Source organism: Arvicola amphibius, chromosome 12 (assembly GCF_903992535.2).
Source record: "Arvicola amphibius chromosome 12, mArvAmp1.2, whole genome shotgun sequence".
In the NCBI taxonomy this organism is placed as follows: domain Eukaryota; kingdom Metazoa; phylum Chordata; class Mammalia; order Rodentia; family Cricetidae; genus Arvicola; species Arvicola amphibius.
Window position 1 is genome coordinate 50,364,995 of NC_052058.2, and position 24,851 is coordinate 50,389,845.

Here is a 24,851-nt window from a genome sequence, read left to right on the forward strand (position 1 = left end):
TTCCAGATTCTTGAGTCCTGAAACAAAGAATTGACCAGGGGCCTATTGTGACTAGTAAAGATAGGGGTAGTTTATTAATAAAGAGAGCACTCCTGGGTGTACAAGTAAGTCAACAGTTGGGGAGGCGACAGGCTCGGATGGGCTCAGCCAGGAGAGTGGTGAGCCTTTATGGGCCATCTGGGTAATACCAACCTCCTTGGCATGTGCAGTTGTTCACATAACTCTCACTGCTAGACATTGTTATAATCGGTTTATTCCAGTGTTGCTCTCTCCCTATACTTTATAAATCAACCTTTATCATACGTATAGAATAAAGTATATAGAGTATCGGGTACTGTCCCTCGTTTGGGGCACAATGGGAGATTTTGAACAGAATCCCCTGCACGTTAAAAGAAAACCGCTGTACACTGCTTTGATATGAAATGCAAGGAAGCTCAAAGACATGCATTAATTGACCATTCTTTTCCCCGCCTTACTTTTCAAATACATTAATTACTTAATGACCCAGAGTGCTTCCCTTCTGGTGTCATGTTGCCAGTGCTTGAGGTCTCAAACTAGAAAGAGCACATGAGGATTCTTTCCAAGTGTGTCCAGGTTTTTGTCACCATTACAGAAAGAATCCAGAGCTAGGACAATGTAAGGCATTAACAGAAACAGCCCATATAAAGTGAAGTGTAGGCTGTAGACAGGAAATTTGAGAACGTTTGGTGGATGAGCAAGTTTGAATGCAAGGAAGGATTATTCAAGAGTTAAGGGAGGAAGTTCAGAAACCTCCCTTGTACTTTTTTATGTATCTTTCTTTGTAATTTTTGGATGTGTCATAGAGGCAGATACAAGCAAGCCATTTTACAAGGCTAGTGCCAACACAGCCAAGAAGCACAGGTTGTTTGGTGTCCTCAGTAGGCCATGTTGTTGCTTTCAGCCATTATAATAGCCTTGCACCACCCTACAAGTGATGCGGGCTTTCTCTATGCCTCTCTGGCTCAGTGCAAGCAGGCCAGCGCAGCCAAGCGCTGCAAAGCTCAGTTTGTTCCGCCAAACATGCGTCAAGTCTGTGTCCCTTTGCCTCGTGGAGTACAGAGAAGCCACCAGTCACAGTTTACTTTTAACCTTTACCACCGTTCACCTTCTCCTCTGTCTGAAGAGATGGGATTGATAATGAACACCGGCCTATGGGCATGACCAAACACAGTTTTCTGTTCAATTCCTCTTCAGAAGTCTAGTGTGGCACTTTGGAATGCCCTGTAGAAATGAGGGTACCACATCTTCAGGTACAATTGATTAGGGTGAAATTGGTTTTCTGAGCTTCCTATACAATGGGTGTTTTCAGGTAGAGGCAAGAAAACTCTAGGCTTTTGCGGAGGCCTTTGTGGAATCCTAAGGTTCTACCTCAGAAGAGGTTATCTGCATACATTAAGATTTTGACTTCTAACTCGATGCTTACATGCTTCTGCCTTGAGTCCTGAGTTTACCTGCCTTTTGAGCAAATTTATTTAACTAGCAAGTCTTATCAGAAAGACATCTGTCCTAGGCAGTGATACAAACATTTTTGGGCACCAGGCCTATTCATTGTTTTAATTAACTAAAACTTGCATTTTTCCTTAATGGGCTCTGGTTACAGACTAAATAACTTACCTATTCAGCAGCCTGATGTGGGGACTGAGACTAGAAAAAGATGTGGTAGCCACTGCTCCTAATGTGATGAAGGGTCCTTAAAATTAATCAAGAGCATCACCACTACATGCAATACAATAAAAATTTACTCCCTCTGTACATCTGGTCCTTAGGTTGTCCCTTAAGTTATTTTGATACTAGGCTCTCCATTTTCAAATTCCGCCTTTATATCAAATTTGCATATAGTGTTATCTAGAGTAATAATGCAACATTTAGATTTACCTGGGCTTAAAGAAAATACCTTTTGCTTATGTGACATTAAGATGAACGTGACTTTCCCAGACTTTTCTGATAATACTGACAACAGCATATCCACCTTGGGCAGGATGACTTGAAAGACTTGGTTTGTTGCTGCTCTTCAAAATCTTGAAATTTCCAAGAGACATAGCCAGAGACAGGATGGGAACCCGGGAGGAATTATAATCATCAATTGTTACTGAGAAGATACAAAGAAAAATATCCTATTATAAAACCCAAGCTCGGCCGTGTTAATTTCTTTTCTGTGTTCCATGGTTTAAAAGGACAATATTCACAATGCCAACACAACAACTCAACCCATCCGTGTCATTCTTCATTGTCACACTGCTCACCTTTCCCGCCACTTCATATTTCCTTCCACAGCTCCTATGTTGCCCCTCAATGTTCTTAGTAGCCTGTCTAGTGTCCTCAGAAAAAGGACTTTCTCCTCTGCTGCTGGATTCCTTTGTTCCCCAGCACCTGGCTCCCTACCACCCTGGACAAGGTAGTAGGAACAAAAACAAGCCCCGGTTGGTTTCACAACTGACTTTGCTCTACTTGTAGATTTGTTCAGCTGTGCTGATTCCTACTAGGCTGCCCTCCTTCTTGGTTTCTCTAGCATCTGACCACGTGCCCAAGTAGTATGACCTTGGGTGGGTCCAGTGTTCACCTAAGCTCATTCCTCCCTCCCTTGCCCTATAAATTTCTCTTCTCTTTGTGGACCCTGTAGGGAACTGCTCACTTATTGTTTCTGTGATTCGCTTTTTTTTGCATTGCAGTACATGTATCTCAAGCTGGGTAGTCTTGGCCTCAATGTCAAAGAGAACACTGCTTCTAATTAGAAGTCTAAGCATAAATAGAAAGGAGATGCAGTGCTTCTGAAATGCCAGCTCTCTGTAGTTGCTCACCTACAACTACTAGGACTGATTTCCATTCTATCTTCTCGAAAGAAAGGCCAGTTGCTCCTTGGCTTAAATGCTATCACTAGATTGAGACCCTGCAACTGCCTACTTGATCTATTTAGAAATATTGTAACAAAATAATCTCTGAGACATTTAATATGATTCCCACTTCTGGGAAATCAACAGCGATGATCAGAATTCAAGAGTAAAATGACCTCAGACCCACCCCTCCCAGTGGGGAAGATGAGAACTATGGAAGAAAATCAAAATCATCCCTTTAGCCACTTTGTTGTACATGGATACAAGAAAACCTGCTGCATCTCAAGCTGTTAGGTCTACGCAGAATTGCTACTTCGCCTAGGAGACTGGCTTCTGCTTGCTAAGAGTCTGTGTTTGCCTTCAAAGCATTTCAGAGAAGAATGTGAACACCTACAGCTGGGACACCCTGTATCTGTAGTCAAAGGAGTGTTACTGGCATTGAACTGCCCTGTGTGTAGAGTTGTCTTATAAAGTAGAAACCACACTCTGTGTTTTCTCTGTGCACACACTCTCAGCACACAAGAGCTGTTGGAACCACACAGTTAAAATTTCCCCCAAGCCAAACATGCTTGCTCAGCCTCTGGTGGTCATCAAGGCAACATTAGAGGAATTTTCCGTCTCCTCCCCTCTGCCTCTGCAAGGCAGATGGCAATTTAGCTTTCTTCTTTATCTCTTTGTCCAACCAGAATGCAGCTCGGTCAGAATTTCTCGGGCAATCATGAAAAGCAGGCTCTGCTTTTGCTGTACCACTGAAGTTAGGAGTTCACTGGTTGCTGGGTGACGCTATAACTGTCTCAATGCCTGTCAGACAGCTCACTGCTGAGGCTGAACTCCTTTGGTTCCTGGAATTCAGTGCCTCCTCTCTGCCTGGATGAATTTATACATTGCTTCCCTGCACACTAAGCTGATTTCCGGGATGGATTTCGCCGTGTGACAGTTGGATCTGCATCTCTTTAACCTTGCCTCCTTTCTGGAGTGTGATGATTCTCTCTGTAGATATTTAACACTTGGATTTGCTGCCTTTCTAATTTTAATTCAGCAGCATGTGTACCAGTGGCGGAATGATGCTGTCATCTCCTCCTCCCCGCCGGAACTGGGGGATCTCTGCTGGAAGATATGTAAACATCACCTCCCAGCTTTGATGAGACGTCAAAGCAGGACAGGTTCCCACACTGTGTTGTGTCAGCGAGATCATCTCCAATTCATCACACTCTCCTCTGTGTGTGTCTTGACTTCATAGATAATTGGCTGCCTCTCATTTACTTATAACAGTGCAGTGCAATTTCAAAGCAACCGAGTCTGCCCCAAACAACATTATTAGTAGTTACAGATGTACAGTCAAGGGAGATTTTGGCACCAGCAATTTTTGAAAGCCGCTATAATTTCAGCCGATGGACAATCGGTGATAGTCATGGACAGACGGTCAAGGCTGACAAGATGCAACAAGTCTGACTGTTCATTCCATGCTCCACTCTGCAAATGACGCCTCTTAAAACCTACCCCACCAGCCACAGAGAGGGTCTGTCCTTCGCACAAACAGCTTTCAGTGAGAAAGACTCAAAGGGATTCATGAAAGAAATTTGGGAGGAAGAGGTAGCCTTGTGCTGGAACTTGAGGGATTTAGTCTGGACCACATGAGCAGGAAGCCTCATTAACAGCAATGAAATGTCTGCCTGTCCTCCTTCAATCAGCCCCTAATTGATATGACCACACATTTTCTTTAGCATGGCAAGAGATGATGTTCCCCTTAAGATTAAATATTTGAATATGAATACATTTGAGTATATTCATCTTTACTCTGCCAGAAACAGACACGGTTGGTGATTTAACAGAAGCGAGAAAAGAAATTTTTACTTTTTCTTCCTAGTCCTTGCTTCTTTTAGATCGTGGAGCCCTCTATGCCCTTCTCCTTGTGTTACATTTCTCGAATGTACTTTCTATTGCAATGTCATAAAGATAGACCAAGTCCCTCGGGCGTGAGAATGGTAAAGCGTAGAATCATCAAGAGTGATCCAATACAATGTCCCATTAAATGACTTATGCAGAATTATCAGGATGGTCACTCTTTTAAGTTGTTACAGTCATCTGTAAGACCGTCTACCCCAATATTCATAATAGGCTTTCATTTTGCTTATTATTTTGCAGAGATAGTACTTGAACTAAATAGTTTAGATAAAAATATTTCTGCAGGCCACTGATGGCTATAAATTCTGGGGTGTGAGTAGGATGTGGGTGAGGTGAGGGTGGCATAAGAGTGGGATGAAGGCTGGGAGTGGGGTCAGGGGTACACTTTTCTAAGAGCATGTATCTCTACTTGTAATAGAAATGACTAGTCTCACAGGTTCATTTTTACCTGTAGGAGTTTTGCAACAGCATGAGCAATCAACAGAAAACTGTTTTTAGGAAAGTATGATCCAGTAGCAAAAAAATAAATGTGAGTTTTAGGCTGGAGAGATGGGTCAATAGTTAAGTACACCTGCTGCTTTTCCAGAGGACCTGAGTTGGGCTCCCAAAGGCTTCTAACTCCAGCTGTGGGGACTCAGCACTCTCTTCTGGTCTCCATGGGCAGGGACTCGCGTGCACATGTGTGTGTGCCACACACACACACACACACACACACACACACACACACACTGTATCTTACAAAATTTAAAAATAGAGTTTAAGACTTTTACTTGCACCTGGTAAAATGGAAATATAGTAAAACATAGCTCTCCATCCCTATCTGCAGAATGGATGACTGCCTATGATCTGCATACTCTGCTATTTTATCAAACCTTAAATAAAGCTGTCCAATCATTGGCTTTTCTTTTCTCCCCTTGTTCCCTTTGCCTTTGACAGTCCTCTCCTAACAGCGTGTGAGTTTTGTCTTTCCCTGCCTCCATCCTTCCTAGCAAAAGACTCCTGGAGATCACAGGAGGTGAATATGAAGAAAGGCAATAAAAATTCACATTACTAATCCTTGACCTCATCACATAATAATAGCAGGTATTTATCCACTTCACCTGTTCCGCTGCCTCCAGTGGACCTCAGCCACCGCTTCCAGAGTAACTGCTGCATCATTTTGGCGTGCTTGAACATAATCCAAGTTATCACATAGCTGCTCAACCAAGCTGGATTCACCAGCAAGAGTAGTGACTTCTCCAATAAGCCAAAATATAGCTCAGTGTATTTAGTTCATGAGTGGTGGGTATTTAAGAGTGTACCTTTTCTATGAAATTCTCCTCTGCCCCATACCTATGGAGAAAAGGAATGGTTCAATGGGTTTAGCAGTATAACTAGTAAATTAATTTCAGCCCACAATATAATTAATGCATTCTCTCTTCTTCCTCCAAATACCTTGCCCTTAAGGGAAATTAAGGCAGAATGTTATTTTCTAAAAACAAAAATACTGGTACATAACAATGAGAGGAATAAACCCACATTTTCATGTAATCTAGCTCTTCAAGAGCTGACTCCCTGCTTCCCTCTCCTTTTTTGTCCCCGCCCCCCTGCAGTGACCTGGCTCTTTGGGCCCCACATTACCCTTATCATAGAACAAACCCTAAGTCCCCTACAGAAACCTCATGCAAGCATTTTAGAAACAAGAGTTAAAAAGCTCTACTGGCAGTTTATAGAAGAGTCTAAGGCAAATGTGTTGGTCTTGTGCTTTACGTGGAACATTCTAGAAGATACTTCAAAACAAAAAGGCCAATACAATGAGCATCGTAGTTATAAAAAGCATGTCCCAGCCTCATCCTGGTTCTCTTTGAGACCAAACCCTGATTTTCATCACTGGGTGAATAAAAGCATCCCGTGTACTCTAAGTCTGTAGTCTTCGAGATCATGCCCCACGTTGTCTGCAGTTTTGGCTTTTACTTTCAGTAAAATAGTAACACTAAATTTACTCTCTGGACTAGGACAGATCGCCCTTTCATTCATCAGTTTACTCATCTGTGGGTTGCACTGATAGAGAATGCACAACACATGCTCCTAGGACTGTTTTAAAGAGGAAGAATGGATAAGACATGAAACTATTATGTCAATGTTGTAGGTCATTGTTTTCCATATTATTTAATGTTTTAAAGATAACAAATTATTGGTGTGGTGAAGTCATGACAAATTGGTGGCAAATAGTTATGAAATACTAAAAACTATAGAGGGGAGAAGTTTTCAGTCTACCTGAACAGAAAAGAAAGTGCTTCTATTGCTAATTCAAATTTCCTACTATATTCAACTAAAAAACTGTACAGAACATCTAGATATATTGGAGACACCAACACAGTCAAATTTTACATGGCCAGGAGAAGAGAGGAATCCACAGAGGTGAGTCCCGCATTTGGGTTGCTTTTCCACTGAAGGTACACATGGCTCTCGGAGACTAGGAGAGATTTAGAGCTTGTGCATGAGAGAGTGCTTACAAAAACCCCTGCAGTTAAGTGGAATGCCAGAAATCTGGCAGGATTAATCCCCACAGTAAGAGTGAGCCAGATGTGGCCCATTCCTTATACTAACTTTGGCCCCACAACTATTCATCAGCACATCTGAAAAAGTCTCCGTCCTAAAATTTAATTCAAATGATCTCAAATTCTTAGTCCTTTAACTTACTGGCAGAAAAAAAGATAATATGTTCCGGGAAGACACTAACATCAGCATATTGTCTTAAATTATTTTTGTGGTTTGTTTTCAAAAGAATACCAAGCATATGTGTCTGTGTGCTCACCCATAAACACACCAAAAAATACCAGGAAGCAGTTGCCATGTTCTGCCTCTGAACTCATATACTAAGGTCCTAATTACCATGTGATGGTGTTAGGTGGTGGTTCTATGGGAGGTAATTAAGTGAGGATAACATCACGAGTATGTGGCCTCTAAGATGGATTGAGCAGCCTTATACTGTGGGTTTCAGTTTGTCTTTCTGTGCTCACTTGAGAAGATAGTCTGAAGAGGCTGACTTCAGGACAAGACAAGCAGCCCCAGAACAGGTGGCCTTGCTGTTGGACCACTGTCCCCCAGAACTGTGGGAGGTGGACTTCCATTGCCTCCTGGCTTATGGTATTACAGGCATTTTGTTACAAATAAATGGCCAATCATATTTTATGTAAAAATTGGAGCTATCAGACACAGATGTTAAAGCAACTGTTTACATTGTTTATGGATAGAGAATGTCGAATGTTTTAGTTTAAGTTTTTTTTAATTTAGCAGAAAGCTGGAATCTATTTTAAAAGTCGCAGATGTTACTTTTTTTCACAGATTAAGCTTTTTTTCTAGTTTCACATTTTTCATAGTTTTTTTTCATGGCAAATAAGTGAATTTAACTTTCAGGGTATTGAATAGGAAAGAACAATAAAAATAAATAAATAAAATCTAGTAGATATTGAAGGTGTAAAACCCTAAGTGAAGCTCCTTGGTTTCAGAATGGCATTCTACTGAATAGATACTCATTGGGATTTATAAAATTCGGGACCAGGAACACAAGTGGAGTCACGCTGTGCTGTTGCTGTGATAAAATACCCCACAGTGTAGGCAAACAAAGATCTGTTTTGACGAATGATTCCTGAGGGATAAAGTCAATCACATTGTGGAATGCATGGCAGCAGGGGGCAGGGGCAGGAAACTAACCGCTAGTTTTAATTTATACATAGGAAGCAGAAAAGGGAACCAGGAAGTGGAGCAAAGCCATAACCCTCAAAGCCAGCCCCTCGTGACTTCCTGCAGTAGGCTCCATTCCCTTCCTAAACAGTGCCACCTGGGAGCAAGCCTTCAAATACTGGAGCCTCTGGAGGACATTTCTCATCCAAAGTCCCACAAGTGGCTTCTTTAAAAACCAACTGTGTGAGACTTTTCATTTGTGAGTTAAAGTCTCGAACGGTTTTAATAAAATGAAGTCAAGTAGAAAAGGATAATGGAAATGACAGGTATTTGTGGAAAGCAAATTGAAGACTCTCGAGCTACATTTTTCTTAAGCAATAGAAGTATTTTATCAAATAAAATTTCACAAAATACCCATTAAAGAGTCTCAGATGGTGTGAAAAAGTACCAAATAGAAGCAATATAAAGTTGAAAAAAATACAGAAGCATACTGAATGGATTTAGTACCGCATTTTCATAAACACGATTGTTAGTCAACTGGACCATGTAGAAGGAAGAGGACAAACCACAATGAGGGAGAGAGACAAAGAAGAGAAAGTAGAAGTACAATGAAAAAGTTCGATATATATTCATTTGCAAATCCAGAGTTTTAGTGGAAATTATATTTTAAGAGAAAAATTTCAAGCTGTAAGGGAAAGGCTGGGTGAGCTGGTTCATGCCAGTAATCTAAGCACTAAGGATGCTGGGAAAGGACGACCATTTGACTGTAGGTGTTCAAGATCACCTGTGTGACACAGGGAGATCCTGTCTCATAAAAGGCTGTAACTCAGTCAGTAAGAGAGCTTGGCTTGCATAGATTTAGGGCTGGGTCTGATCCTAGCACCACATAAAGTCAGATATGGTTTTACACTCCTGTAAATCTCAATACTCAGGAGGTAGAGGCAAGAGGACCAGAGTCCATAGTTCTCCTTAGGTCCATGGTTAGTTTCAAGCCAACCCAAGATGAATGAGTCTCTCTTCTCTTTTCTCCCTTTTCTCCCTTCTCTCTCTTCTCTCTGTCTGTCTCTCTGTCTCTGTCTGTCTCTCTGTCTCTCTGTCTCTCTGTCTGTCTCTCTCTCTCTCTCTCTCTCTCTCTGTGAGATGCCAAAAAAATTCAAGAACATATCCAAGCTACAGTACAGAATGAAGGATAATCCATATGAAGACATATCCCAATAAAATTGCAGCAAAAATGTGAGAAAACTGTGTATCTTCAAAGGCAACAACAACAAAAGCTATCAAAGCTATCAAAATCAGTAGATACGATATTTTACATAGCCAAGAGAAAAATAACTACCCAGCTAGACAGATATCCATAACATTCATTAATTCTTTATAAATGCTGTAGTTTAGATCTGCAATGTCTTTAATGCCCTTACACATATTGAAGGGTTGGTCTCACTCTGGCACCTGAGAGAGGTGACAGAACCAAGAACTGAGCATAGTGAAATTTCTTAGGTCATGCTTCAGAAGTGAACTATGGGATCATGGTCTTCCTCCTTCTCCTGCAATGGAGATAGTGGCTTTGCTCTCACAAACTTTCTACCCACAAGCCAAAGTACAGGAAGACTAGTTGGCTGTTTACTAAACGTATGAACCAAAAAGAAACTTTTCTCTTCATGAGTTGATTTAGTATTATATATTATTATTATTATTATTATTATTATTATTATTATTATTATTGTCATTATTAACAAAATAGGGAGCTGGATGAGATGCAGGCATATATGAACACTTGATTTATGAGGAAATGGTACCACAGGACTCTGGGGGAAAGGAAAATCTTTTCAGCAAATAGTTCTAGGAAAATTGAATATCCAGGTAGAAAATTAATAAAATGAAGCCCTACCTCACATTGTATATAAAAGCTGGTTCCGGGTAAATTTTAATTCAGAATGTGCAATATAAAGCAATAAAGGGTTTGAAGACAGCACAGAGATTATCTTCTTGATTTTGCTATAGGAAAAGACTGTAACTAACAATGTACCAAAATCTTTTCAAACGTGGCAAGAAAAGGTCAAGAAGTCAGACTTTAGAGGAAGTTGACCCCTCCACCCACCTCCTTATCTGAGGTATTTGGCAGGAAGTTGACAATGGATGAGGGTGAAGTAAATACATTTTTTTCTGTGTAAACCTGAGAGACTTCATCATCAATTCACATACTAAAGGAATTACAAAGTAAAAGCAATAAGACAAAAGATGGAAACTGTTCTGAGCTAAGTGAAGACAGCTAAAACTTGTAGCAAACTAAGTAGGTATTTAGAGGATGACTTTCTTCTAACTATGACTTAATGTATTTAGTCAATAAATTAATATCTGAGAGGTATTGGAGAAACCATTCTGAACAGTTAGAGAACTTAACTGGTTCAAAATAAGGTTTTTTTTTTTTTTTTTTTTTTGGTTTTTCGAGACAGGGTTTCCCTGTAGTTTCTAGAGCCTGTCCTGGAACTAGCTCTTGTAGACCAGGCTGGCCTCGAACTCAGAGATCCGCCTGCCTCTGCCTCCCGAGTGCTGGGATTAAAGGCATGCGCCACCTCCACCCGGCTTCAAAATAAGGAGATAATAAAAATAGGTAGTACAATGGCAAACACAAGTACAATCAAATAAAATGATCAAAGAGACCAAATCTTGATTCTTTAAAAAGAGAAATCACCAAGGAAATCCAGCATTAGAAACAAAAAGCAAACTTGTATATAGTTATTGTAGTTGCTGAAAAGAGAAAGAGAATGTGTGAAATGATACCAGGGTAATGCATTTGAAAGTTTAGATTAAATAGTCACGTTTTCAGAAAAATAAAATTGATCCAACTTACATAAGATCAAAAGATTCTATGAATAATTTGATAGTGATTAGAGAACTCAAACTTGTTTTAAATGCTTTTCAACAAACAAGTTATCAGGCCCAGACAAATTTATTGGTATAGCCTGCCATACCCGAGACAACAAAAATAAGAATCATACTTAGATTCTGCCAGAGCAGATATGGAAAGGAAAGAGAAATTCTTTTGCTGTCTGATTACTATATGAATTGCTCTGCAAATAAACCAAACAGGAGCAGTACAAAAATAAAATGTATATGTTTAATGGGAGGAAATGAATCCCTAAGTGATGCCAGATCGGTGGAGAACAGACACACATAGGTTATATGTTCATACATCTATGAAAAGGATAATATATACTGATCAGAATGACTTCTGCATCGTGGTAGACTATCAAATAATGTCGTCCCTCAGATTAGTTGAAGAGAAAATGAGAGGACCAGCTCAGGAGATGTGGATTAAATTAGAGGTGAAAATCCTATGTACATGAATATCGAAGTTCTAGGAAAGCTGGAAGGGAATGACAAGTAAAAGTGAAGTGCTGTCAATCTGAGATTGACAATGACATCAGAATAATCCCTACTGACATTTGTACTATGAAATGTGCTCAAGTTCCCAGTGCACAAGTTCCTGAGAAGGAATCAGAGATGAATAAAGCTGTTATTATTTGTGGGCAATATGATAACATACCACAAAAGCCCAAGAATATATGGAAAATTGGTTTAGAATTGATCAGTAGTTGTAGAAGGACCTCTAAATATAAAAATATTATACATGGTTTCAACTTCTCTATTCACAATTAGAATGCAAAATGTTTTAATTTAGCATTTAATTTAGATTTCATTTCATTTAGATTTAACACCAAAAATCAGATATTTAGAAATAAAGATATGTAACCTTCTAGACAGAAAACTATAAAGTGTTAAAAGCGTTAAAGATGAATTAAATAAACAGAGATTAATTACTGGTTTTGTGAAAACTTACTTTTCTTCAGTTGCCTTTAAATTCAGTGAGATGCAGACCAAAATTCCCATGGTTTGGTTTTGGTGAAAGCTGACAAGTGAATCCTAAACTCTTTATAGAAATGTACCCACAAAACTTAAAATAATAATAAAAAAAACCCACCACTCCAGGGCTTATTCTACAAGATATTTGGATTTATTTATTTATCACAAGGCCACAAGACTTAAGCAAGCAAAATATTGGCACAAGCATAAGCAGACTAAAGGAGCAAAATAGGGAGCTGGATGAGATGCAGGCATATATGAACACTTGATTTATGAGGAAATGGTACCACAGGACTCTGGGGGAAAGGAAAATCTTTTCAGCAAATGGTTCTAGGAAAATTGAATATCCAGGTAGAAAATTAATAAAATGAAGCCCTACCTCACATTGTATATAAAAGCTGGTTCCGGGTAAATTTTAATTCAGAATGTGCAATATAAAGCAATAAAGGGTTTGAAGACAGCACAGAGATTATCTTCTTGATTTTGCTATAGGAAAAGACTGTAACTAACAATGTACCAAAATCTTTTCAAACGTGGCAAGAAAAGGTCAAGATGTCAGACTTAAGAGGAAGTTGACCCCTCCACCCACCCCCTCAAAAAAAAGGGGGGGGGAATTGATGAAATGGTCAGCAGCGAAACATAGTTTGTAGCAGAATGCAACGCCAGACATGCTTACTGCAGTCATCAGAGTCTCTGCAGACGGAATGCATTGAGTGCGTGTAAGAATATGGAACAACAGAAGCACATAAGAGAACACAAACCCTGTGATTGCCTTCATTTTATGTCCGCAAACCAGGCAACTTTATATTCTGGTGCTTACAGACACTCACTGAGATGGTGAAATTAGAAGGGAAGGCATGAAACAATCCCTGCAGAGGTCAGGCCCTGTGAATGAGGTGGGAAGGGAAAGGGGCCATGTGGGCTGAAGTGTGTGGGGGCTGGCAATATTCTATTTTTTTTTTTTTTTGCCAGGCGTGGTAGAAGATATGCTTTTATTTTGTTTTGTATTAATTCTGTTATCCAGATACAAGCCGTCTGCAGTTTTTCTCTTTGTGTGTATTATATTTCAAGAAAAAGAAACAAAATAATAAGACAAGTGGGAAAATAACAACAACAACAACAATAATAAATGGGAAAGGAAAGGAAGAACTCAATTTTACTGTATGGTTTAACTGCTGGCTAGGTACTCAATTGTTGCATGTTAGCTTAAGCCAAAACAAAATAATTGTGGCGGGGAATCTCTGCAGACACACTGCTAACACCTGCCCGCCATCCTCCTCGGCTCTATGAAGCTACCTGGGCCAAAGTCGTCATTATTTTTCAAATAAAGAACGGAGACCACTACAGAGAGGACCCTTGTTAGTTGGCAGCAATAATTCCTGCTGACACCACTTAAGGAGAGCTTATGATGAATGACGCGTTCTAAGCACATCTTCGACTTCATTGCAAATCCCTCAGGGACTCTCCAGACTTCCCTGGTTTGCAGAAGCAGAAATGGAGGCTGAAGGCGGCTATGTGACTTCGAGAACTCTGGAAATTCAAGGTTCAGGCTGTCTGACTTCAGAGCCATGTTTAGCCTTCACAACACAATTGCTGGGTCTTTGGAGAAACAGCTGCTCCTAAAGAATTCTAGCTAACTGGGGGGCTGGAATCATACAATGGAGCAGAGGAGCAAGGTACAGTTTGTGCTGTCTTCTTCAGTGACTTCAGGAACAGAGCCAGCATTTGATGATTCTCGTGCTAGTGGCTTCCTGTATTTCACTTTAGCCAACCACCACAGCCATCTGCTGGGGAGATAGTGCTACCCCAAGTCCCCAGGAACAAACTCGAAAGTTCACACTTCATTAGATGACCAGGAATAAGCCACAGCTGGTCAAGATGGATGACAATCCACTAGACACTGCCTTTTTAAATCAGTGAGGACTCCCAGGGCCTCCATTCAAGATCCTTCAGGTAGCCAGAGGGTCTTGGAGAATCTGCCATCTTTCTTGGATGTGAAAACATGTAGAAAAATCATTGAAAGAGTTAATCAGAGAATAGGAGCGGAATGGAATGCAGCATAGGTTTGATTTGGGATCTACCAATTTTCTAACAAAAATACAGTTTCAGAATGCGATCTCAGCTAAGTCAATTAGAGATTTTCCCTCCCTGTGGATGTATTAACACAGCTCCAGAAGCCGTCCGCTCGGGTGTTGACAACTCAAGCTTAAAGTGGTCATCCAGCTCGTCATTGGGAGAAACCAGAGGCAGGAGAATCCTCCATAATGAAAAGAGCCAAGGGACCAAGAGGGGAGGTCCAGTGATGTTTAAAAGGTGGTGTGGCACTTTTCCTTCAGAGGAACATCTGACTTCAGGGCAGGTTGCTTTTCATCAAAACATTGCTGACTATAACCAAGCGCTTAAAGGGCTATTTGCTTAGGGATAATTTTAAACTGTAGTCTCCAAAACTCAACCACAAACTATTCTCTGATAACTCACTTCAAGCCAAACACAATATTAGGCAAGTTATTCCCACCCAATAAGAACGGCGATAACTCTGAAGGACTCGGCGACGGCAAAAACAAGAAGGTGTGTACATGGGATCTGGGCAAGTCACCAGCACATTGTGTACAACTCAAATCCAACTGGCTTCTTTCTTTTAGCTTACCATAAACCAGTTGACTTTGTATTGGTCATGTTTATCTACCTCTCTCTGCACCCCTCTTGCCATTACAAGCCTTTCCAGAGCCACTTCTTGATCTAGGATTAACCAATCAATTTTAGAGGGTATTTAAGAGTTCTTTTTTTTCCAAACAGTGGGAGTCAGTGCATTAGATGGTAGAGGCCGTGTACTAACTGAGCTTCAGAATAGCTCAGTTGAGGAGTCTTTTTTGCCAACAGATATCTTTGGGTCAAAGAGGTCTATAAAAGCTGGAAGATTATTTTCATTCCTTTAAGACAGGCAAAAATTCCTTCAATGCAATTAAATGCTCTCATAAATTTCCGTCCACTACAGCCCTGCTTCTTGCTCCCGTGGAGTAAAGCTTAGAGCGGCTGGCATTTCAAGGTGCAAAGCGTTAGTGTGGCGTTACCTTGAAGAACTGAAGGCTCACGCTGGTGCTCAAATCATCTTTTAATTACAAAGCAATGAGCCCAAGTCACACACAGTTCCCAGAAAGGGGAGCTTTCTAGAAAGCACCAGACTTCTTGTCTCTGAAGAGCTCTGAGGAGCTGGCCAAACTCTTTCCTCCATGTCTCCATGGGTTCTGCAAAGTTTGGAGTTATCGGTTTTTGCTGTGGATCATGCCTACAGTCTAAAACTGCCTGTGTCCCTGACACTCTCGTGAAAGTCTTGCTTGTTTAACTCTCCTCAAAGTTCTCTTGTTAATTCAGGAATTTTTAACAGCTCGTGTATGGTTAGCTTCAACTTTTTTAATGTTTGAAAAGAGAGAGGCTCAAAGGAAGTTTGAAATAATGCAAGAATTTAAAAGAAAAGCATTTTCTGAAAAAAAAAAAACCTAAGAACTCCTCATTCTGGGTTAGATTGAATTCCAGAATACAGCAATTAAAAATACCATTTCTTTATATAGACTGTCATATGTAAGCTGTTAAGTCTGACTCTTAAAATAAATATCTCTATTCTCTAGCTCACTCAAGGTCACACCAGAGAAAGAATGCATTAAAACAGAAAATCAAGTTAAGATCACTACCCTTAAATGGAAAGCAAGGTCATGATCTTCCAGCGTGCTGAAGAGCCAGCCAGGGCTAGATCACATGAGGCTTTGGAAAACGTAGCTAAAAGAACGTTTTATACCCCACAGCAGTCCCTAAAATGTCTTTCCTAATCTTCCTATTTCTTGCTGATATAGGATCACATCAAACACTGACCTACCCCCAGGGACATGGAGCATGGGGACACCCTTCTTACTAGAATAGATTTTCCTTCTTCTTCCCTCCGTTCTAGATGGAACTCAAATATCAACCACTCAGAAAGATGTCTTGAAGTGCCCAGTGTAAGACAATGTCCCTATTTCCTTCTTCCCTTAACTACAAAGTCCCTTGAATAGGCAAGGGTCATCCCATGGAAGGAACAAAGGCATAAAGCTGGCTCTGTAGATGGCTTCTCTTTCTCTTTCCCTGTAGATGGCTTCTAAGTTGGTGTAGGACATGTTAACCTGAACTTTTGTATCCATGATGTAATGATGGGGTCCTGTAGTGATTTGGGTCTCCAAAAGGAAGCAGTTATCTCTCCTAGCAATGGTACCACCATCTTTAATGCCCCTGCTGAGAAGCTTAAAGATGGCTGTATTTTGATTATTGTTTTACAGAGTAAGAAACTTTGTAAGTTTTACATTTGGTCTAGAGTCTAGGGAATGAAGGCAGTGTGAAATAGTCTCTGTTCCTGCTTCATTTATGTTTTATTACAGTTTTCAATGCTTAATCTTTTCAAAAATGAACATTTTCTTTAAAAATTAACTGTGGGGATGTGACCTCAGAGGCCAGAAATTGTTGGATACCCTGGATCTGGAGTTATAGGTGGTTGTGAGCTTCCCAGTGTGGATGGTGAGAACAGAACTTAGGTTCCTTACAAGGGCCACAAGCACTTTTAACCACTGAGCAATGTCTCTAGCCCCTTCACCCCTACGGCATTTGGTTCCAAGATGGATTTAATCCTAACAGAGGCTGGCTGGCTTGTGACTGAGATAGATCAGAACTTACCCCACCACCTGCCTCTTACCCAACAAGTTAAAGGTTCATCGTGTGACTCCTGTTGGATTGTCCTGATTAAGATAATAAGCTTTCATCCGTTAATCAGAGTATTTATTTGCACTAAAGTCTGGACTCACGAAAAAAAAAAAGAATTGTAATTTCACCAGCACCGGGTCTTTTTAATGGTGAAGGAAAAGGTGGAGGAGGGACCACACCTTTAATTCACTAGTCAGGTGAAAGTGCTGAAAGCTTATAAACCGTGTGATGATTCAGGAGTGGGTGCCCATAGTCCTTCCTCAAATGAGCCCTTCCAGGCAGCTCCAGAGGTGTGTACACTCCAGACACAAAGTACCATTAATTAAATGATGTGCTCAACAAACTCTTAGAGCCGTAAACTGTCAAAGGTAGCCTGTCCCGTGCTTGGCTCTAAACTCTATTATAACTGAAGAACCTGAGTTAGAGCTAACGGAGGTGCTGGAAGAAGGTCACCCTCAAAAGCAACACCAGAGGAAGCTATCAGAAAAAGTCTATGACAAAGCATGAGTACCTTTTCACTTTTCCCTTACCCATTTGCAGTGTCTGAAAGTGTCTCCCATTGTAGGGAATTTCTCAGAATTAGATTATCTCCTGCAAGATACAAGTGAATAGAGAGTAATCCTTCTTTCATTTTGACCGGGTTGCAGAGAAGTGTAATATCAGCAGAAGATTTGGAGACCAAGAAAGTAGATTTTTTTCATAAGCCCCAAGGAAGGGATGGGGTCTTTTAGGGAGAGTCCCTGCTGGGCATGCAGCAGACGTGAGAATAGAAATAGAGAAAGCAGCAGACAGAGCCTCCGTGCCTATCTATATAGTAGCAGGAAGTGCCCAAGTTGTGTTGGGAGTTAGTTTCCCAGCCTGCTCTGCTTCCCCCGCCTTCTACCAGGCTCAAAGCAGATGCCATTATATTTGCAGAGGAGGCAACCTCAGGGATACCAGAGGCTGTAACTCAGAGCTCCAAGCTTTCAGGTCAGTTTTCTTGTGTGCTTCCAATTCTTAGAGTTTGAGTCTTAAAGTCCATGGTCACTGTCTAAGCAGAAGTGGGTCAGCCCCAGCCTTGCCAGAGAACAATTGTCTTCACCCTACTTCCTGAAAGGCTTGGCCTTACGGTGTCCAGGGCTGCATTTGTTTTTTATGACCCCACAGACGGGGAAATGGACCTTGTTGAATAGGAAGTTCATTAGCCCTTGGTCGTCTCAGGAAGTGATGTTATTATTCAGCGTGTGAAACATGCTACAGAGGGGTAATTTGGAGTCTGGCGGCTTGCGTGGAAGTTACCCACTCTCTGGATTTCACCCTCACGCTTCTGGGTTTCTAGCAGTGAACCTGGGGTAACCCCTTCCTGTCTCTCGATGGAAGCATAATTGTACTGTCTCAGAGATACTGATCAGAGCGGATCTCTGACCCTTGGCATCTTTCCATCAGCTTTTCCGTTACCCACCTACTTCAACACATTGCCGTCAGCAGCTTTTGTGCTGCAGTTTTTCCAGGCCAGTTTATTAAGAAAAAGCTAAAGAAGAGAGGTCAGGGGCTCTGCCCTTAGAAAATTGCTCACTTGCTTTGGTGTGAGTAGGATGCTTTTCTGTGGCTGCTCTGTGGCCTCACTAGCTTGCTTGGAACTAAGGTTTTAGGAGAAGACACTGGCTAAAGAGGTTTTTGTGCGAGCCTCTCAGGGCTGTGTTATTGCTAAATGTGGTAACTTAATTTTAAAACTATTTCTGGATCTGAGGAGATGGCTCAGTCAGTACTTGTCATGCAAGTTTGGATCCCCAGTACTCTAGAAATCTGGGTGTAGTGACATGCACCTATAATCTTAGCACAGGGACATAGAGATGGGAGCAGCAGATCCGGGGCTGCCTGGATGGCTCCCTGGACAGACAGAATTAAAGGGATTGTTGAGATCTAGTTTCAGTGAGTGATACAGCCTCAAAAATAAGGTGGAAAGAATGTGAATAAGGAAAGTATTTAACGCTGATCTCTGTTTTCAGTGTGTACACGCATGCATGTGCATTCACCCCCCCCCCCCCACACACACACACAGATGACATACCATTTTTGTCTCAGTCCTGGTAAGAAAGCCAGACAGACCATGTCACTGATCCTAATTGGCAAGGATCACCTGTCAATCTGCAAAGGCAGTAACGGCCCCAATCACATGAGTGAGGAAAATACCCTTCGTCCACCCCGTTCTCAGCAGTAAAAACACAGCGCACCAAGAACACATTTTAGAGTGGAAGCCCCGGTGAAGAATGGAGAGAGGTGAGGATGCTGCCACTCTCAAGTGTGGTGATTCCTTTCCACGGCTTCTGCACACTCTAGATCAGTCAGAAGAGGCACAGCAAGGCGTGTTTCCATCTCCATAGGTAATTCCAATAGACAATCAGGTGTGGGGCTGCTCCCATAAAGAGAGAGAAAGGCAGCTGAGCTCTGTAGTCCAAGCCTTCCCTTTATACACGGTCGGGGTATGTTGCCTGTGGGCAGCTCCCATCCAGGTTCACCCACAGGAGAGAGACAGCAATTTGTCATTTCAGCTTCAGTGTGTAGACGAGGACTTTCTCTGGACCAAGCCTAGTGGAACTGGAATAGGAGAGACTAACCTCCTTGATACATCAGGTACAAAAATACTGCCATTGACGCACTCAGAGGACACGGAGAAAGGTTTTTTTAAAGGTTGATGAAGGTACCATTAGAATCTACAATGTCCCCTAAAGGCCTAGGGGCTAGAGGCTTGATCCCCAACCTAGCGTTATATGGAAGGGATGGAACCTCATAGGTGAGGCCAACTGAGTGGTCTTTGGGCTTACAGGAGACTATGTCCTCTTGTCTGGTTTTGTTTCTTTGTTTTTTTTTGGTTTTTTTTTTTGTTTGTTTTTTGTTTTTTGTTTTTTTCTTTTTGCTTCCAGCTCACCATGTGATCTCACTACCAAGGACCAAAGCAGCAGGCCTGACTGATCACAGACAAACTCCCCGAAATTTCAAGCCTGAGTCAACCTTTCTACTTTCTACATTCTTTATCTTAGGAATCCATCAGAGGAATGGAAAACTGATCAACATGATAACAGCTGCTCATCCAAGAAGTCAGCAGGGTTCAGTGCAGGCTCACAGAGGAGCAGCCCAGGGACACCTATGATTTCACATGTACCCATCAAATCATACACAGAACACAGGAAAATTTCAAAGACCTTCCTGTGGGTTTCAGGGACACATGAATGTAAAGGCTTCTATAATCTTTCTCAAAAACTTTGATGATGGTCTTCCATAAGGCATTTGCATTTCCCTTCCAAATCCAAAGCTTTCTTCTCAAATTATTTCTCATACTAGTAGAGCAATGGAAAGTTCCTCCTGTTGTCTTTCATGACTGAAAAATGTGCATCTGACAATATAATGCCCGTCATTTATCAAGCATATTGGTTTTTTGTTTGTTTGTTTTTGTTTTTGTTTGTTTGTTTGAGACAGGATTTCTCTGTATGTACCCCTAGCGGTGATGGAAATTGCTCTCTAGACTAGGCTGGCCTTGAACTCATATCGATCTTCCTGCCTCTGCCTCCCTAGTGCTGGGACTAAATAATGCACCACCTCCACCTGGTTTATAAAGCATATTTTTGCCACTGTATCTATTAAGAACTTAGACATAGTTGAAAATTGAGGCATTCATGGCTCCTTAGCGCTCTGCCTGCAGAAACCCATGGACATAACCTGCTCATCTGACTCCTTGTGATCGGTGCCCTGGTCTTACTCTGCAATAAAGTATTTTTCCAAATGGTCTAGAAGCATGTCAGGGATTGAAGCATTCATTTCCTCACACTCTCCTGGGAGTCTTCTTCCTTCATCAGCAAATCCTTTGATTGACATCCCTGGGTAATTGAAAGGCTCTACCATCAATGGTGGAGGTGACATGGAAGGAAACTGAAGATCTGAAAGTGGACACACTGTTTTAGGTCCACTAAAATGGAGAGTGGAACACGCCACCACCTGCACTCTGCACTGTAAAAGCACAGTTGCCACTGCTTAGCCAAGTGCTGCATCTTTACTGGCTACAAAGATGACAGAAACAATCATTCAAACAAGAGAGGGAGACCCACAGAGGGGAAGCATTGCACTACCCTAGGCACATTTGTGGGTGCTTTATGTAGACCCTACAGCCCCTACTAAATGTACTCAACTCACCTCACCTCTCACTACAGAGACACAACAGAACTTTGGACACATTTTTCTCAAATGTAAGGCTTGTAAACCATCCCCATGTTTGGGGTAAGAAAGGTAGACACAGTTTTCCACGAGGCTCCAGACAAGTTATATAAATGAAACTACCACAGACAGAGCCTTGAGAAGCGAGAAGGATGTGCAGAAGCTAAGGCTGTGTGAAGGATAAGTTCTAGAAGCAGTGATAGCGATCTGACAGAGCCTCCTGTGGAGAGAGGGTTATAGGAGACTCAGAGAATACAGAGCTGGACTGAGAAGGGGAAGTGGTAGCTGGAACATGGGCTCCAATGTTCAAAAATTAAACTGATAGAAACTCCTAGGACATAAATCTGCCATAGACAGGCAAGGCAGAAGAAAAGAGAGGCCACATCCATTTTCCGGCCTGCACAGTTGCCTCTGACTCAGAGTCAATAATTGTTCAAGGACAAAGTCTGTGATGAATGTTCAGAAGTTGACCCACATCTCCAGACAAGGCAAGCAGTGCTGAGAACACCCACAAATGGTCCCAGAGTCTTGTGAGAATAAGGCAGGACCCTTCTCTGGAGGGCAAGATGGCCGGTTTAACACCCAGCCTTCCCACCTTCTTTATGGTGCAGAGTGGTCCAGGTGAGGAGTGACTTAGCCTCTGTGTCAGGGTCCCAAAGGGACTACATGTCATTGTACTGATCTGCTTCACTCTGTGCTCTCTGACATTACTACCAACTTGCAGGAAATGGGTTTCTAGACTCATGAAAATTCTCCTCTATAGATCAAAGACCAATGATGTTGTCCTCACCAATGTGAGTTTGAATGGATCTAAAACCAAGACAGCCTTAAACAGAACCCTTGAAATAAGCCCAGGGAGCTCTCTCTTCGCACCGAGCATCTTTTGTGCTGCACTAGAATCCACAGATGGCAAACCAGATATGAAAGGCAGCTTAATTCTCCTTTGGAATCTCTTTAAAACATTGAAGGAGGGGCTGCAGCTGTGGCTCAGAAGATATGAGCCCTTGATGCTCTTCCAGAGGACCTCACTTCAGTTACCAGCACCCACAGAGGCCACTCATAACTGCCTACAACTCCAGCTTCACAGGATCCAGTGTCCTCTTCTGGCCTCCACAGGAACCTGAATGCAGTGCAAAATGTAATTGCGCAGACACGTACATATATGTGAATCAAAACAAGATTTTGGAAAGAGAAAATACTTGAGAAGTCTGTGGTTCATGACCATATTTCTCAAAATCTCTTCATTTATCATATCCATGGTGGCTACCCAATTTTCCTAGCACCTCCTCCCCTAGTCTTTTCCAAATTTTAAGAAATAAAACTCATGGCCGGGCGGTGGTGGCGCACGCCTTTAATCCCAGAACTCGGGAGGCAGAGGCAGGCGGATGGCTGAGTTCGAGGCCAGCCTCGTCTACAAGAGCTAGCTCCAGGACAGGGTCTAGAAACTACAGGGAAACCCTGTCTTGAAAAACCAAAAAAAAAAAAAAAAAAAAAAGAAAAGAATTAAAATTCATAAAGGCTTCCACTCTTGCCCCTCCTACTTTGCTTTTCTTCCAGTTGTTACTCTGCTCCCGGCTACCAGGCCCTGCCATCCCTGTTGCCGGTCATCCCCATCTTACTGAGGCCCAGGCATTGAAGTTTAGACGGGTTAAGGCTATGACAAATAAGGCAGAGGCAGAGCAGTGTAATGTAGCTCCATGGTCACCTGAATTTTGATCTAAACTACCCCACTATGCCATCAAGAATTTCTTATTTTCCTGCTAGATAAAATAAGACAGTGACAAGAAGATATTATTTAATCTTGTAAGGAGAAATGTTTGAGGCCTGACACATATCCTTAAGATACCTTGGCCATTAGGGAAAGCTGAATCAGCCAGCTGCACAGGGCCTTAACAGTTTCCCAAATCCAGGTGCCAAACCCTTCACATTTGCATGGAAAGCTTGCCTTGAAACAGATTCCTGGCCACTCTACAGATCTGATGAATCAGAATATGGGGGACAGAGTCCAGAAATCTGTGTATTTAAGCTCAGCAGAGAGTTTAGAGAATGGTAATGTTTGGCATGCCCTTTTCATGTAGTACATACCATCTGAATTGGTTTTCTCTTCGAATTGGTATAATGTGGAAATTTAAGAGTTCATTCATCTGACCTTTAGTGATGGTCAAAGGGCAAAGAAAGAAAACGCATGGACCCAGAGGATAAGTGTAGGCATCAAAAGGTCTGAAATCATTTATTTCTCATAGCTTACCCACACATCAATATCATTTCCCATAAAATGTTAACGGCAATCTAACAGATTAACAGTAAACAAACTTATATTCTGTTTATTGCTGTGTCTCAAAAGAAACGCTACCGGTTCTAACTAAATGTCTGTTTTATGTTCTGTCATTTCCAGGCATGAAAGTAACTCAAACAAATCCCAAGGCATAAGGAAATGGGCCTCGCTCTTCTGGACTCTGCAGCATTGGAAATGAAGCCGAGCAGACTTTATTACATCCCACGATTCTGCAGCCTTTTGCAAAGCATTTTATTGCACTTGTGGAAGCCACTGGGGTTCCGTTTCAATCACAATGACTGACAGGCTAACTTCACCAACAGTAGCAGAGAGAGCCTGCCACAGTTTCTCAGTTAGGTACTGAGAATAGGACCTTTTCCATACTGTTCCTTAGCCTGGATGAAAATAAAGTGGTAGCTAAAATATCTACCTGGTGTTGCTGGCTGATTTAAAAATTGGTATTTTCAGGCCTCTAAAAGGTCTAATCGAAGAAGCTGCTCTTTTGGAGGTAGTAGGTTTCCTGTAAGCCAAGAGTTGGTTATAGTAGAGGTGAGATTTAGAGAATTTCATTGACTGGCTAATAGTACAGAAATCTTTCCTTGGCCAAATTCTCCTCCTGCCATCAGTACACAAAAGGTAAGTTGGCCAATGTCACTGTGGGAAGCGAGTGAGCACAAGGTGCTACTCACATATCTTGCATTGTTTTGTGGTTTTGAATTTTCTTTTCTTTATCTATCTGTCTGTCTGTCTGCCTGTCTATTATCTATTCTGTGTAGCTGGTTGATTTTACTCTTTAGCTCTTTTGTTATTTAGGAGGCCTGTTACCTAGCTCCCAAATAAATAACACATAGTTCTATTCTTGCTTATGAATGCCTGGTCTTAGCTTGGCTTATTTCTAGCTAGCCCTTCTTAACTTAAATTATCCCATCTACCTTTTGCCTCTGGGTTTTATCTTCATCCTATATATCTTTCTTTACTTCTCACTCTATGGCTTGCTGTGTAGGTGCTGGGTGGCTTGGCCACTGGAGTCCTCCTCCTTCTCTGACTCCTAGATCATTTTTTGCTTCCCTATCCCTCTTTTTCTCTTATTTATTCTTCCTGCCAGCCACACCTATCATTTCTCCTGCCTTGCGATTGGTCATTCAGCTCTTTATTAGACCAATCTTCCTCTGTTTTAGACAGGCACAGTAACACAGCTTCACAGAGTTAAACAAATGCATCATTAAAGAATGCAACACATCTTTGCATTATTAAACTAATGTTACACAGCATAAACAAATGTAACACATCTTAAAATAATATTCTACGGCAATCGTGTGTGTGTGTGTGTGTGTGTGTGTGTGTGTGTGTGTGTGTGGTGCCTACTTACCTCAGTA

At 41.6% G+C, this 24,851-nt stretch overlaps 1 protein-coding gene across 3 annotated transcripts in view; it reads left to right on the forward strand.

Annotated features, from left to right (window-relative positions):
- The window catches only part of Fhit (fragile histidine triad diadenosine triphosphatase), a 1,447,725-nt gene extending 1,423,821 nt beyond the window's left edge, over positions 1 to 23,904 (forward strand). For all 3 annotated transcript variants that reach the window (XM_038350177.1, XM_038350178.1, XM_038350175.1), the window contains one exon: positions 23,596 to 23,904. In XM_038350177.1, coding sequence (XP_038206105.1) covers positions 23,596 to 23,601 — 6 coding nt within the window. In that variant the 3' untranslated portion in view covers positions 23,602 to 23,904. The remainder of the gene's footprint in view (positions 1 to 23,595) is intronic.
- Positions 23,905 to 24,851: the final 947 nt, after the last annotated feature.